The sequence below is a fragment of the Oncorhynchus tshawytscha genome, linkage group LG06 (genome assembly GCF_018296145.1).
Source record: "Oncorhynchus tshawytscha isolate Ot180627B linkage group LG06, Otsh_v2.0, whole genome shotgun sequence".
Classification (NCBI taxonomy): domain Eukaryota; kingdom Metazoa; phylum Chordata; class Actinopteri; order Salmoniformes; family Salmonidae; genus Oncorhynchus; species Oncorhynchus tshawytscha.
In genome coordinates, this window is record NC_056434.1 from 32729464 (window position 1) to 32742156 (window position 12693).

The following is a 12693-nucleotide window of genomic DNA, read 5'->3' on the forward strand; positions in this document are numbered from 1 at the left end:
CCATGACTTACCCAGCAGACCAGGGCCAGCTGCGCAACATCATCTCCTCCCAAGGAGCCTCCATTGGTAGGCACGAGGAACTTATTTGTCGTCTTATGGAGGGGGTACAAACGTTGGCTGAGTGCCAAGACCCGGGCGTTGGACATGCTGCTGGGGCTATTTTGTGGGTTGTCTGGGGGACAGCCTGCCACGGTGGTAACCCCATCACCCCTCAGCAACTTGGCGGCTAGCAGCGCTGCCCCACTGGCCACCCCACCTTCCCGGGAGCCCTGTTTACTACCCCCGGAACGCTTTAATGGAGAGCCGAACACATGTCGGGCATTGTGCCATCATTGTAGAGTTTCAGCCCTCCTCCTTCACCTCAGATCGCTCCAAGATAGCCTACCTCATCACGCTGATGTCTGGGAGGGCTCTCACCATGGGCTACCACCATATTGGAACAACAGCTGGCCCTGTGCGTGAATCTGGAGGGGTTTGTGGGAGAGGTGAGGAAGGTTTTGATGCCAAGCTCTCTGGGAGAGAAGCTGCCCGAAAGCTAATCCAGCTCCAGCAGGACGACCGCAGAGTGGCTGACTATATGGTGTATTTCCGCACGTTGGCAGCGGAGAGTTTGTGGAACCAGGAAGCACTGTTCGACATGTTCCTGCACGGCGTCTCAGAGGAGGTTAAGGACGAGCTTGCTGCTCGGGATTTACCCATGGATCTTGACTCCCTCATCGCTTTGATCATCCGCAACGATGGGCAATTGAGGGAACTACGGATGGAGAGGAAATTTGCTTTTGCTCGCACACCCAGGGCTTCCACCTTACCTCCATGTCGTCCCAGAAGTCCCCAGCGGTCCCATTGCCAAGAGCACCCGAGGGTTCCCAACTTTCCTCGAGAGTCACCGAAGACGGCCGAGGCACTGTTTCCCGAGCCTACGCAACTAGACAGAGCTGGGCTGTCGCCAGCAGAACGGCAACACAGGATCAACACAAGGAGCTGTCTGTATTACGGGACTTTTGGTCATTTTGTGTCCTCTTGCCCAGTAAAAGACCAGGCTCACCGGTAGGAGCGAGTACTCTGGTGGGCCATATGGAGAAGTTCTCTGCTTCCCTTGCTCATACACCTTTTCATGTTATTCTGCTGTGGGGAAACAAGTCCAAATCTCTTCGGGTCCTCATTGACTCAAGGGTTGAAGAGAGCTTTTTGGACGCCACACTGGCTTCCGAGCTGAACAACCCCACTCAGCACCTCTCCATTCACATGGACATTCGCGTGCTGGATGGGCGCTCTATAGGTCGGGCCACCCATAACACCACTCCCATCAAGTGTCAGGGAATCACAGCGAGACTATTCTGCTCATCAAGCCCTCCCAGATTCCCATGGTTTTGGGATTCTCCTGGCTCCAGCGACACAATCCCCTCAACAACTGGTCTACGGGTGCTATCATGGGTTGGAGTCCGTTCTGCCATGCCCATTGTCTGAAGTCGGCGCAACCTGTCCCAGGTCTTTATGGGGGCTCGGAAGTTGCCCCGGACCTCTCTGCCATTCCCGCAGAGTACCAGGACCTCTGGGAGGTGTTCAGCAAGTCCCGGGCCACTTCCCTTCCGCCGCACCACCCCTATGACTGCGGGATTGCCTTTCTCCCTAGCACCACGCTGCCCCGGGGACATCTGTGCTCTCTGTCCGGACCAGAAACCAAGGCTATGGAGACCTACATTGGTGACTCCCTAGCTACAGGATTTAACCATCCCTCTTCCTCTCTCGCTGGCGCAGGTTTCTTCTTCGTGGAGAAAAAGGACAAGACCCTGCACCCATGTATTGACTACCGGAGACAATGACATTACTGTGAAGATGCGTTATCCGCTACAACTAATTTCCTCGGCCTTCGAGTCACTCCATGGAGCCACTGTTTTGTCCAAGCTGGATCTACGAAACGCCTACCACCTGGTGCGGATACGAGAAGAGGACGAGTGAAAGACCGCCTTCAACACGGCCAGCGGCCACTACAAATATCTGGTCATTCCGTTTGGCCTCAACAATGCCCATGCCATGTTCCAGACTCTGGTGAATGAAGTTCTCCACGACATGCTGAACCGTTCGTCTTCATCTACATTGATGACATCCTCGTCTTCTCCAGCTCCCCCGATGAACAAGTGCTCCACGTCAGGTTATGCAACGCCTTCTGGATAACAAGTTTTTTGTTAAGGCGGAAAAGTGTGAGTTCCATTGCTCCACCATTCCCTTTCTGGGCCACATCATCTCTGCTGGGAGTGTCCAGATTGATCCCGAGAAGATGAGAGCGGTGGTGGATTGGCCTCAGGCTACGTCCACGGTTAAGCTGCATCCCTGCGCCTTCTACTCCCACCGCCTCAGCACCACGGAGAGGAACTATGATGTTGGGAATCAAGTGCTTCTCGCGGTGAAGTTTATTCACGGCCACGCAAGTTCGTTGAACAAAACCATTCCATTTATACTAGCTCCTTACACACATACTTTTGCACAAAAACAGAATTCATACGCACATACATTTGCACACAAACAGTAGTTATCCTACGCACATACTGTATCAATACCCAGCCGACAAAGATTAGGGACCGTGAGAAGCACTCCCTGTCCTTTCCCAAATCTCTCAGTGGCCCCTAGACAAGGTCGGCACTGAATCTTGCTCAGACAGTCTGTGTTTAAGATACTACAGAGACATATTGTACAGATATATTGTTTTACCCTAATTCTGACTAAAACTACACACATCATTCATTATAATTTTACTGACAGACTACACACATCATTAATTATAATTTGATGATTCCAATGTATTTCATTGATGATTTTAATCAATTACATACAATTATATAGTTTCAGGGTAGAATATTCTAATCATTCATTTAAACATATAAATTCCATCAACAATCACCGGGCTCTCGTCGGACCCTGGCCTTCGTGCGACAACACTTTTGGTGGCCTACTATGTTTCCGGATGTTGCCATGTTTGTCGCCACATGCACAGTCTGCGCACAGAACAAGACTCCTCGGCAAGCTCTGGCTGGTCTTCTCCAACCACTGCCTGTTCCTCAACCCTGATCAGTTTCACCTGTCTTTGTGATTGTCTCCACCCCCCTCCAGGTGTCGCCCATCTTCCCCATTATCCCCTGTGTATTTCTACCTGTGTTCTCTGTTTGTCTGTTGCCAATTCGTCTTGTTTGTCAAGTCAACCAGTGTTTTTGTGTCTCAGCTCCTGCTTTCCCAGTCTCTTTTTTTTCTCACCCTCCAGGTTTTGACCCTTGCCTGTCCTGACTCTGAGCCTGCCTGCCTGACCACTCTGCCTGCCCCTGACCCTGAGCTTGCCTGCCGACCTGTACCTTTGCCACCTCTGGATTATTGACCTCCGCCTACCCTGAGCCTGCCTGCCGTCCAGTACAATTGCCCCACCTCTGGTTTACTGACCCTTCTTCCTGTCTTGACTTGTCTATTGCCTGCCCCTGTTGAATTATTAAAACATTGTTACCTTACCTTCATACCTGATAATATGTTTATTCTCGGGTATATCACACACACAAATATATACACACACACACACAAACTCATCTCCAATCAAATATTATTCAGATGTATTTCAATTAATTCAAGGATCGGTCATTCATTCTGCTAAACCTGCCAGTTAGAGAACAGGAATCCGATAGACATCAGAAATGGAAGGCTTTCCCTGACAAATCACAGATGAATCCACGGGTTCAATCCCATTGCTAGGCACTCGTTTTTATTATTTTAACCAATTGGAATTAATGGGGTATTTATTTTTGGTAAAAACTGACTTTTGACATTGAAATGACTAAACACCAAATCGAAACTGTAAAAATTACCTACAGTATATTTATAGTCTATTCACTCTGTCCAGCTTGCTAACAGTGATAAAAATGAATGCTAGACAGTCAGGGAGCATCGAAAATTCCAAAAGTGATGGACATGGGACTATTTTATTAAACATTTTGACGGCAACGAAATATAATGCATTTTAAGTGCACCCCACTGGACCTCGATGAAAACCGAATGCGGGGGGGGGGGAAATGACATCCTTGGCCTAAACTTAACCTTTGAGTTGTTTCTGTTTTAACTATCCCAAACCTTAACTGTAATTAACCGTCAAAACTCAATGTTTATCCACCCTGGACAAACGTGTATATTGAAGTCAGACCGTGTCAGGCCATGACATCTTGTTGCCCAGCCCTGTGGAGTGGAGAGAGAACAGAGGGGAGGGGAGAGAGTGGAGTGGAGAGAGAACAGAGGGGAGGGGAGAGAGTGGAGTGGAGAGAGAACAGAGGGGAGGGGAGAGAGTGGAGTGGAGAGAGAACAGAGGGGAGGGGAGAGAGTGGAGTGGAGAGAGAACAGAGGGGAGGGGAGAGAGTGGAGTGGAGTGGAGAGAGAACAGAGGGGAGGAGAGAGAGTGGAGTGGAGAGAGAACAGAGGGGAGGGGAGAGAGTGGAGTGGAGAGAGAACAGAGGGGAGGGGAGAGAGTGGAGTGGAGAGAGAACAGAGGGGAGGGGAGAGAGTGGAGTGGAGGAAAAAGAAGAGATGGCTATTCTGAGTCAGATGGGGTAACAGAGCTGGTCTGGATGGGGGTCAGGTCTTAAGTGTGGTGGGGGAAAAGAGATCTGAGAGTTAGGAGTGCATGTGTGGACTTGGGGTGGGGCGATGGAGGTGGTATTGTTTGAAAAGGCCTGAGTGAGCTCTGATGGGGTTATCCGGACTCCCAGTGGGTATCAACAGAACCTCTCCACTAACACCCAATCCCTAACAATACCACAAGCACCCCACTACATAATAAACTCAAACCCTTCCCCCTCTCACTCCAGAAATATATGAGTTTTAAGCTCTCCAGTCCTTTGAGGTCGTCAGACCACTTCAAGTCCTCTCTGTATTAACACCATTATTTAGTGGATGTGACAGTTTATATTTAGTAGCTCTCTGACAACCCATAAACCCACAGGATACTATCTGAAGACTGAAAGACAAACTGGACTAATGTAATGCAGTGTGTTTCTGAACAGTAGAGGAGCTCAAATGAAAGGCAGAGGAGGCTAATATTCTGGGGTTTACAAAGGCTGTGAAGATGAAATCAGACACTGTGACCGAGAGAAGGAGAGAGCGAAGGAGAGAGAGTGAAAGTTTGTGTCAGATTCAGGGGATTTGATAGCACCGGAGAGAGGAGTGGAGAAATGAGGAGAGGAATGGAGAGAAAAGTGAAGAGAGGGGTAATGGAACAGGATAGAGAGAGGGAGATCGAGAGGAGTGGAGGGGTGATGGGTGGGTGAGGAGTAGAGAGAGGTGGAAAGATAAGAGGGGGAGAGTTAAGACATGAGGAGGAGAGGTGTAGAAAAGGGATGAAATGAGATGAGTGGAGATATGGTTTGAGAGATGGAGAAGAGTTGAAGAGGTGACGGGAGTAGGAGAGTGAGGAGTGGAGGACTCTTAAGTTGTCCTAAATACATTCCCTAACAGGATGGAATGGTCAATGCTAGCAGTGAAGAATTTCAAACACAACTATCTTTTTCCTCTGTAGCTTTCTGAAGCTTGTTTATTATGCTATCACCCATCACTACTTTTCTAACAAACTGATATCCTTCCATTAGATAGAATTACATTTCAATCAGAGTTGTCAAGAGATGACAAAGTGTGTTTTATCAATCTCAAGTGGGCTGGCTTCATAACCTGGTCTCAGAGCATTTCATATTATTATGTAAGTAAATTTGCAACCCTCCATTTAGTATGATATGCTACTTTTTGTGTGGTATGTATTAATTTGTGGATGTCCATCACCAATTTCATGTGATATGTTTTGAATTACAATTTGTATTATATGTTATAAATTTGTAAAAATGTGCAATGTTACGAATTTCCAAAATGTACTATATGTTACAAACTTGCAAAACTTATGATAGGTTACAAATTATATCTGTGTGTGTGTGTGTGTGTGTGTGTGTGTGTGTGTGTGTGTGTGTGTGTGTGTGTGTGTGTGTGTGTGTGTGTGTGTGTGTGTGTGTGTGTGTGTGTGTGTGTGTGTGTGTGTGTGTGTGTGTGTGTGCGTGCGTGCGTGTGCGTGCGTGAACAGTCCCCAAATCTACATCACCATAACCATGTTTCCACCCACTTCAGTAGGGGATTAGTTCTGCTGTTCTCAGTGTTTCTAAATGGGTCATTATACACATTGCTATGTTAGTGGTCACTACCATCAGCCCTGGGTCTAGACCAGACACATAGAACTATAATTACTGAAACACACATCTCCATTCAAAGTTACACTCTGTGGTGGATAGACCACTGATGGCCAGATGTGCAATTTCAAATGTTGAGTTGGTTCAATTCAGAATTCTGTGCCACTACATAATTCAGTGTCTTGCTCAGTGTTTAAAAGAGTCAAGAATTCTGATATTGGGTGTGAAATTATTTGGATTTCAGGGTTATGTCTGTTCTATCAGTCCTGAGTCATGGCCAGAGCATCCACACTAGAACTCATTATCATTCACTAGAGAAGGGAGACAGCTTACTAACTGTCAGATGTTTGTTAGCGAGTGACGTCCCACTTTACACACTTTAAGAGGAAAGACAATTGGCCAAGTTCTGTTATAATCTCTACCCGGCACAGCCAGAAGAGGACTGGCCACCCCTCATAGACTGGTTCCTCTCTAGGTTACTTCCTAGGTTCTGGCCTTTCTAGGGAGTTTTTCCTAGCCACAGTGCTTCTACACCTGCATTGCTTGCTGCTTGGGATTTTAGGCTGGGTTTCTGTACAGCACTTTGTGACATCAGCTGATATAAGAAGGGCTTTATAAATAAATGTAATCGATTGATCGAATAGTCCTCTTGATGAGTCTATGATTGATGACTCTCTGTTTATGGCTTTTACGTGTGTTGATTGATAGTGTTAATTCTAACTTCCCTGTTTTAACCTCACTTGTTTGTGAAAACAATAACGGTTGTGGGAAATAACAAAACCGTATGTGATAGTTAAGGCTTTAATCTTTGAATTGTGATACTATGAAATTGAGTGTGTCTGGTAACTTTTGGTATGGAATATGTATGTCTCATGTAACTGTTATATCAGTGTACATGGACCAAACAGTGGTCCTGTCCATTTGACCTGGGTTCAAAAGGTCATGTGATCAGCTCAGTGAGCTCTTAAAACAACAACAGTGTTCTAGATGACTTCTTCGAACTTCCTTGTGTGACTGTGAGTGTGGGAATATATGTCAGACAGAGAGCGATATGGAGAGCATGGTATATTTCTCTATGTGATCAGGCACCAAGTGTCTGAGAAGTATACCCTACTGTAGTGGAAACTTTCCCAGAAATTAATTTCATATGTACTGTATATATCTATTACATTTTTCATTGTGATGGAGCCAATCACTCACACAATACACACATACATTATGTGTCTATCTAAGCATGAACCATGATTAATCAATTTCATAATGTTGTTTAAACCTGTGATCTTTGATGTCCTGATAAGCACAATGAAAAACACGAAGAGCACAGTTGAGGAGTGGGACATTGCGCATTGATGACTTGCTGGATATAAAGTCTCCTATGAAACCTGGATAGGAGAGTCCTTCTGAGTTCTCAGAACAACACAGAGCGTAGGTTTTGTTGTCACACCGTCAGCTGACCGCTTTGGGCACCGATGAGATTGTGTAACCACTATGCCACCAAGTCTTGATGAATGATAGGTTATTAGAAATACATGACTGCTTGAATGCAAAGTAAACATTTTGCTGCTTTAGCCAGACAGTGCACCGTTTGACATGCGCTGAACTCACAAGAGAAACTGAGTAATCTACAACGAAATGTCTGGTGCTTCAAAGCAGTCAACCACACACATAATCATTTCCTGGTAGGCTTGAAGGTCCTTAATTTAAGTAATATTAGGGTAATTTAGAGTTCAATGCTGCATTTATGAAAATGTATTTTTTGTCAAGAACATGCATATCTATCATTGTGTGACACTCTAGGTTCTAGGTACCACAAATACAAAACCTTCACAGCAGTGGATTACGGTGTTTAGTAATTTATCAGCATCTCAACACAACTCTCCAATGATATGCCAGTACTTGCACATTTATAACAGCTTGAACTTTTACCTTAATATTTCATTTTTTTGTCAAAATAAAGTTTTAACTAACCATTACAGATTGACTCTAGGTACAGTACAGTAATCATTGGCAGCAGATTATAGCAAGCCCTGCCAAGTGATCTCAGTATGATTAATATAAATTATAACGTCTGACTGTAAGGAGAGGGACCTCGCAGAGATGGAGAGAGAGAAACAGATTTAGAACTGCTGCAGGGAGAAATGAGAAAAGGGGGAAGAGGGGGGATAGGGATCGAGAGGTGGAAGAGAAAAGACAGACAACTGCTGATGGAGGGAAGGGAGGAGGGAAAAAGGAAGGAGGGAGGATGAGATAGAGGGAGGGAGAGATAGAGGAATGACAGGTGAGGGGTTTAGAGATGGAAAGGGAAGTAGAGGTGTGAGACAGGTCAGAACAGATGTGAACACATCAGACATGTCAGGACCCGCTGACCCTATAGAGTGACATTATTTAGCTTAACATTATTTGATTTGGTCTTCCTTCTGGTGTCTGTGTGTTTATAATTATTGTACATAGATTTAGAAGATATGCTGTACATAAAAAAATGCTGGGTTAAAAACAACCCAGCGCTGGGTAAATAGTGGATAGATCACATGTTAGTTGGGATATTGAGCAATGATCAGTGGTGTAATGTACTCAAGTAAACATACTTCAAAGTACTACTTAAGTAGTTGTTTTGGGTATCTGTACTTTACTATTTATATTTTTGATTAATTTTACTTTTACTTTACTACATTCCTAAAGAAAATAATGTTATTTTTTAAATCTATACATTTTCCCTGACACACAAAAATACTCGTTACATTTCGAATGCTTATCAGTGCAGGAAAATGTTCCTATTCATACACTTTTCAAAGATCATCCCTGGTCATCCCTACTGCCTCTGATCTGGTGGGCTGACTAAACACAAATGCTTTGATTGTAAATTAGTGTTGGAGTGTGCCCCTGGATATCTGTAAATTTAAAAAACAAGCAAATTGTGTTGTCTGGTTTGCTTAATGTAAGGAATGTGAAATAATATATACTTTTACTTTTGATACATAAGTATATTTTAGCAATTACATTTACTTTTGATACCTAAGTGTATTTAAAGCCAAATACTTTCAACGTTTACTCACCTAGTGTTTTACTGGGTGACTTTCACTTTTACTTGAGACATTTTCTATTAAGGTGTCTTTACATTTACTCAAGTATGATCATTGGGTAATTTTTCCACCACTGGCTATGATCAACCAGGTCAGATTAGAAGACTGGAGGTGTGGCTTAGTAAGGGCGTGGCATTCATCTAGTTATTTTTTTGCTACCCGTGAGAGTAAATGTTATTCCGCTTAATTTCTTCTGTTGTATTGTCAAACAAATAAAGTTTGAGCACTGACATGTTGGTAGCTAATTGAGGTTTCCTTCCACCTGTATTTGTGGACTTTCCCCAATTCTTCCCTGCAGATCCTCCAAAGCTCTGTCAGGTTGTATGGGGAGCGTCGCTGCACAGCTATTTTCAGGACTCTCCAGAGATTTTTGAATTCCGGGCTCGGGCTGGGCCACTCAAGGACAATCAGAGAATTGTCCCGAAGCCACTCCTGCGTTGTATTGGCTGTGTGCTTAGGATTGTTGTTTTGTTGGAAGGTGAACCTTCGCCCCCAGTCTGAGGTCCTGAGCGCTCTGGAGCAGGTTTTCATCAAGGATCTCTCTGTACTTTGCTCTGTTCATCTATCCCTTGATCCTGACAAGTCTCACAGTCCATGCCGCTGAAAAACATCTCTACAACATGATGCTGCCACCACCATGCTTCACTGTAGGAATGATGGTGCCATGCCAGTTGTGTGCCATTCCAAATAATGTCCAATCAATTGAATTACCACAGGTGGACTCCAATCAAGATGTAGAAACATCTCAAGGATGATTAATGGAAACAGGATGCACCTGAGCTCAATTTAGAATCTCATAGCAAAGGGTCTGAAAATGTTTTTTTATAAAAATATTTAAAAAATGCACTTTGTAATTATGGAGTATTGTGTGTAGATTGATGAGAGGGAAAATAGGTTAATCCATTTTAGAATAAAGCTGTAACGTAACAAAATGTGGATAAAGAGAAGGGGTCTGAATACTTTCCAAATGAGCTCTATTTCACCATAATGCCATGATGTTATCCACTGACACTACTGCTTTGTAATGTCAAAAAACAAATCCTATACACAACAAAGAGTAAAACGTAAATAAGTAGAAACATTTGTATCCCCTAATCTGAAACATGTTTTAAGGGATAAATGGTTGATTAAAGCCAGATAAGGCCTGAGCTTTATTCTAATGGTAATGTTTTCACAGGACAGTAATCTAATGCTGAGTCCATTCTCCGAGCTTCTGGCCTACAGCCCACTGCAACTACCGTAGCAATCTGTCCTTATTACAATAGCACTAGCTACCTCTCGCTCTTTCAAGGACAGTGAAGTCCTTGGCCCTGTTTTGCAAGGCTGACCAGTAAATTGTGTGTTTGGCTGTGAAACAGTAACAGTGGTGTGTCCAGCTAGCCAGGCCTGTAGAGGCTGTATGGGACTCATTCAGATGGTTATTGTGGAGCATTGAGACTGTTGACTGATTTGGAAAGGACATGTCTACTATTCATTATACCAGTGACCTAATGTCCTGGTAGTGGTACTGATAGAGTCCTGCTGTCAACGATATATCAAGATAGGGTAGGTCTCTCCAGGTAGAACCGAGCATTGGGAGAAGGAGAGTAGCAGAGGTCAAGCGTAGAGGAATAGAGCAATCTGAGGTAAAACAGTAGAGCTCATTGTAGAAAATAAACAGTCACAACCTCTCCGTTACAGCGTTCGATTACAGCACAGCATTCAATTTAAGCACTCCGCTCTACTATTCTCTATGCTTTACTGCTCCTCTCTTACTCACTCTGCCCTCCTTCTTTCCCTCTCTCTTTCACTCTCGCAGCTCTCTCGCTCTCTCACACTTTCCCGTGCTCCACCCGCCTCCCCCCCTCTGGCTGTGCTGGCTCCCTCAGCTGCTTTCATTTGCCCTGTGTGCAGTGTGCAGTGTGGACAGGGCTAGGCTGAGCTGGGCTGTGTTGAAGACATATAGTGGATCTGTATAGTGAATTTGTGAGAACTACAGAAGGAGTGTCTCAGTAAAGACTCTGTTTCCCAAACTAATTGGATTAGGAACTGGAACATACTGGACCAGTTTTTCTACACTAACTTAAGACAGAGCTCTAAGCGAGGGGAGGCTCGAAGAGAGAAAATAGAAAACCATACAGAAAGTCAACACTGGAGAACTGCTGGAGCAGAGACCACGTCAAGGCTGATCTCTAGCCCAGGTCCCCTCACTGACCCTGGGATCGGAATGGTGGGACTCCTCCTGCCTCTGACCTCCAACACTGGGGTGATGTGAGTCTGCTGTGTGGTTCCTGTTTAGCTCAGTTCAGTCCCAGTTAGTTAAGTTTGGCTCAGTTCTGTTTGACTTCCTTAGGCTGGCCCTTTATGACACTGACCCATACCCCTGCTGCTTTTGCAGGTTCTGTGTCTCTGGAACCCCTGACCCCTAACCCCTGAACCTAGGACAGATTCTGGTAAGGCTTTGCGAATTACTGTCTTCTGGAGGACTGGTGCTTCAGGGACCTGTCTGGCCTCTTTCTCCCTTGGATCATGGCCTCTCTCTGGGGCACGGTGGTGCTGCTGTGTGGGGTGGTGGCTCTCTCTGGAGCCCAGCAGAAAAAGAGCAATGTTCCCCGGCTAAAACTCTCTTACAAAGGTCAGTCCACCTTAGTCTGACATTTACTATACCATGTTCCTTTCCTATTTCTCCTATTACTCTACAAGAAGAATCCTCTATGCTGACTGTCTTCTCACCAACTGCTCTTTATGTTTACTTGTCTGTATGCATGTCTGGCAGGGACAACGGTTTCTGTGGCTGTTTGTATTGAGAAAGAGCAGAAGCAGAATTGATATGATGTTGTTGTTTCTATTTGAGACCTATATAGGCTATAGGTTGAAATATAGCAGGACTCATGTCTAATATGTGTGTCAAGATAAAGTGCCACCCTTATTTCAGTGATGTTGTTTGGTTGCTTTTAGATAGTGTATAGTAGTGGCTTTATAAAGCACATTTTGAGCACAACCATAATCTAGTTGCAATAACTTTATTTTTTCCTAAAAATGAGAGATGCATGTTTGGTATGATCATTATTGAATAAAACATTTTATGTACAGCCTATGCACTCTGCACCATATGTTTGTATGTATCTATGTATCTCCCAGCTCTGGGAGATATCCACCTTTTCCACTGTGTGGTATAAGTCAGGTGGAACTGAACGATCTCTTATTTCATAGAATACTTTATCAGAGCATCCACATAATCAGCTATGCGTATGAGTGTACAGTCCTATCTTTTCTCTATTGTTGTCAGTTTGTTAGTAATCAGAGATGATAGAGTCTGACTTGCCAGTGGTTAAGTGAAGTATCACTCATCTATCTATCCTTCTCTCCCTCTTGTTTTCGTGGTTGTCGTTTTTCCGCTCTGTCGTTCCCTGCATGGTAATTATGGTGAGGATGAACGG

General features: G+C 44.6%; 1 protein-coding gene across 1 annotated transcript in view; it reads left to right on the top strand.

Annotated features, from left to right (window-relative positions):
• Positions 1–11137: 11137 nt before the first annotated feature.
• Positions 11138–12693, top strand: part of LOC112252442 (semaphorin-3ab) — a 32266-nt gene continuing 30710 nt past the window's right edge. Inside the window, exons 1-2 of the mRNA XM_024423663.2 lie at positions 11138–11524; positions 11652–11888. Of these exons, the coding sequence (XP_024279431.1) occupies positions 11783–11888 (106 nt within the window). The 5' untranslated portion in view covers positions 11138–11524; positions 11652–11782. The remainder of the gene's footprint in view (positions 11525–11651; positions 11889–12693) is intronic.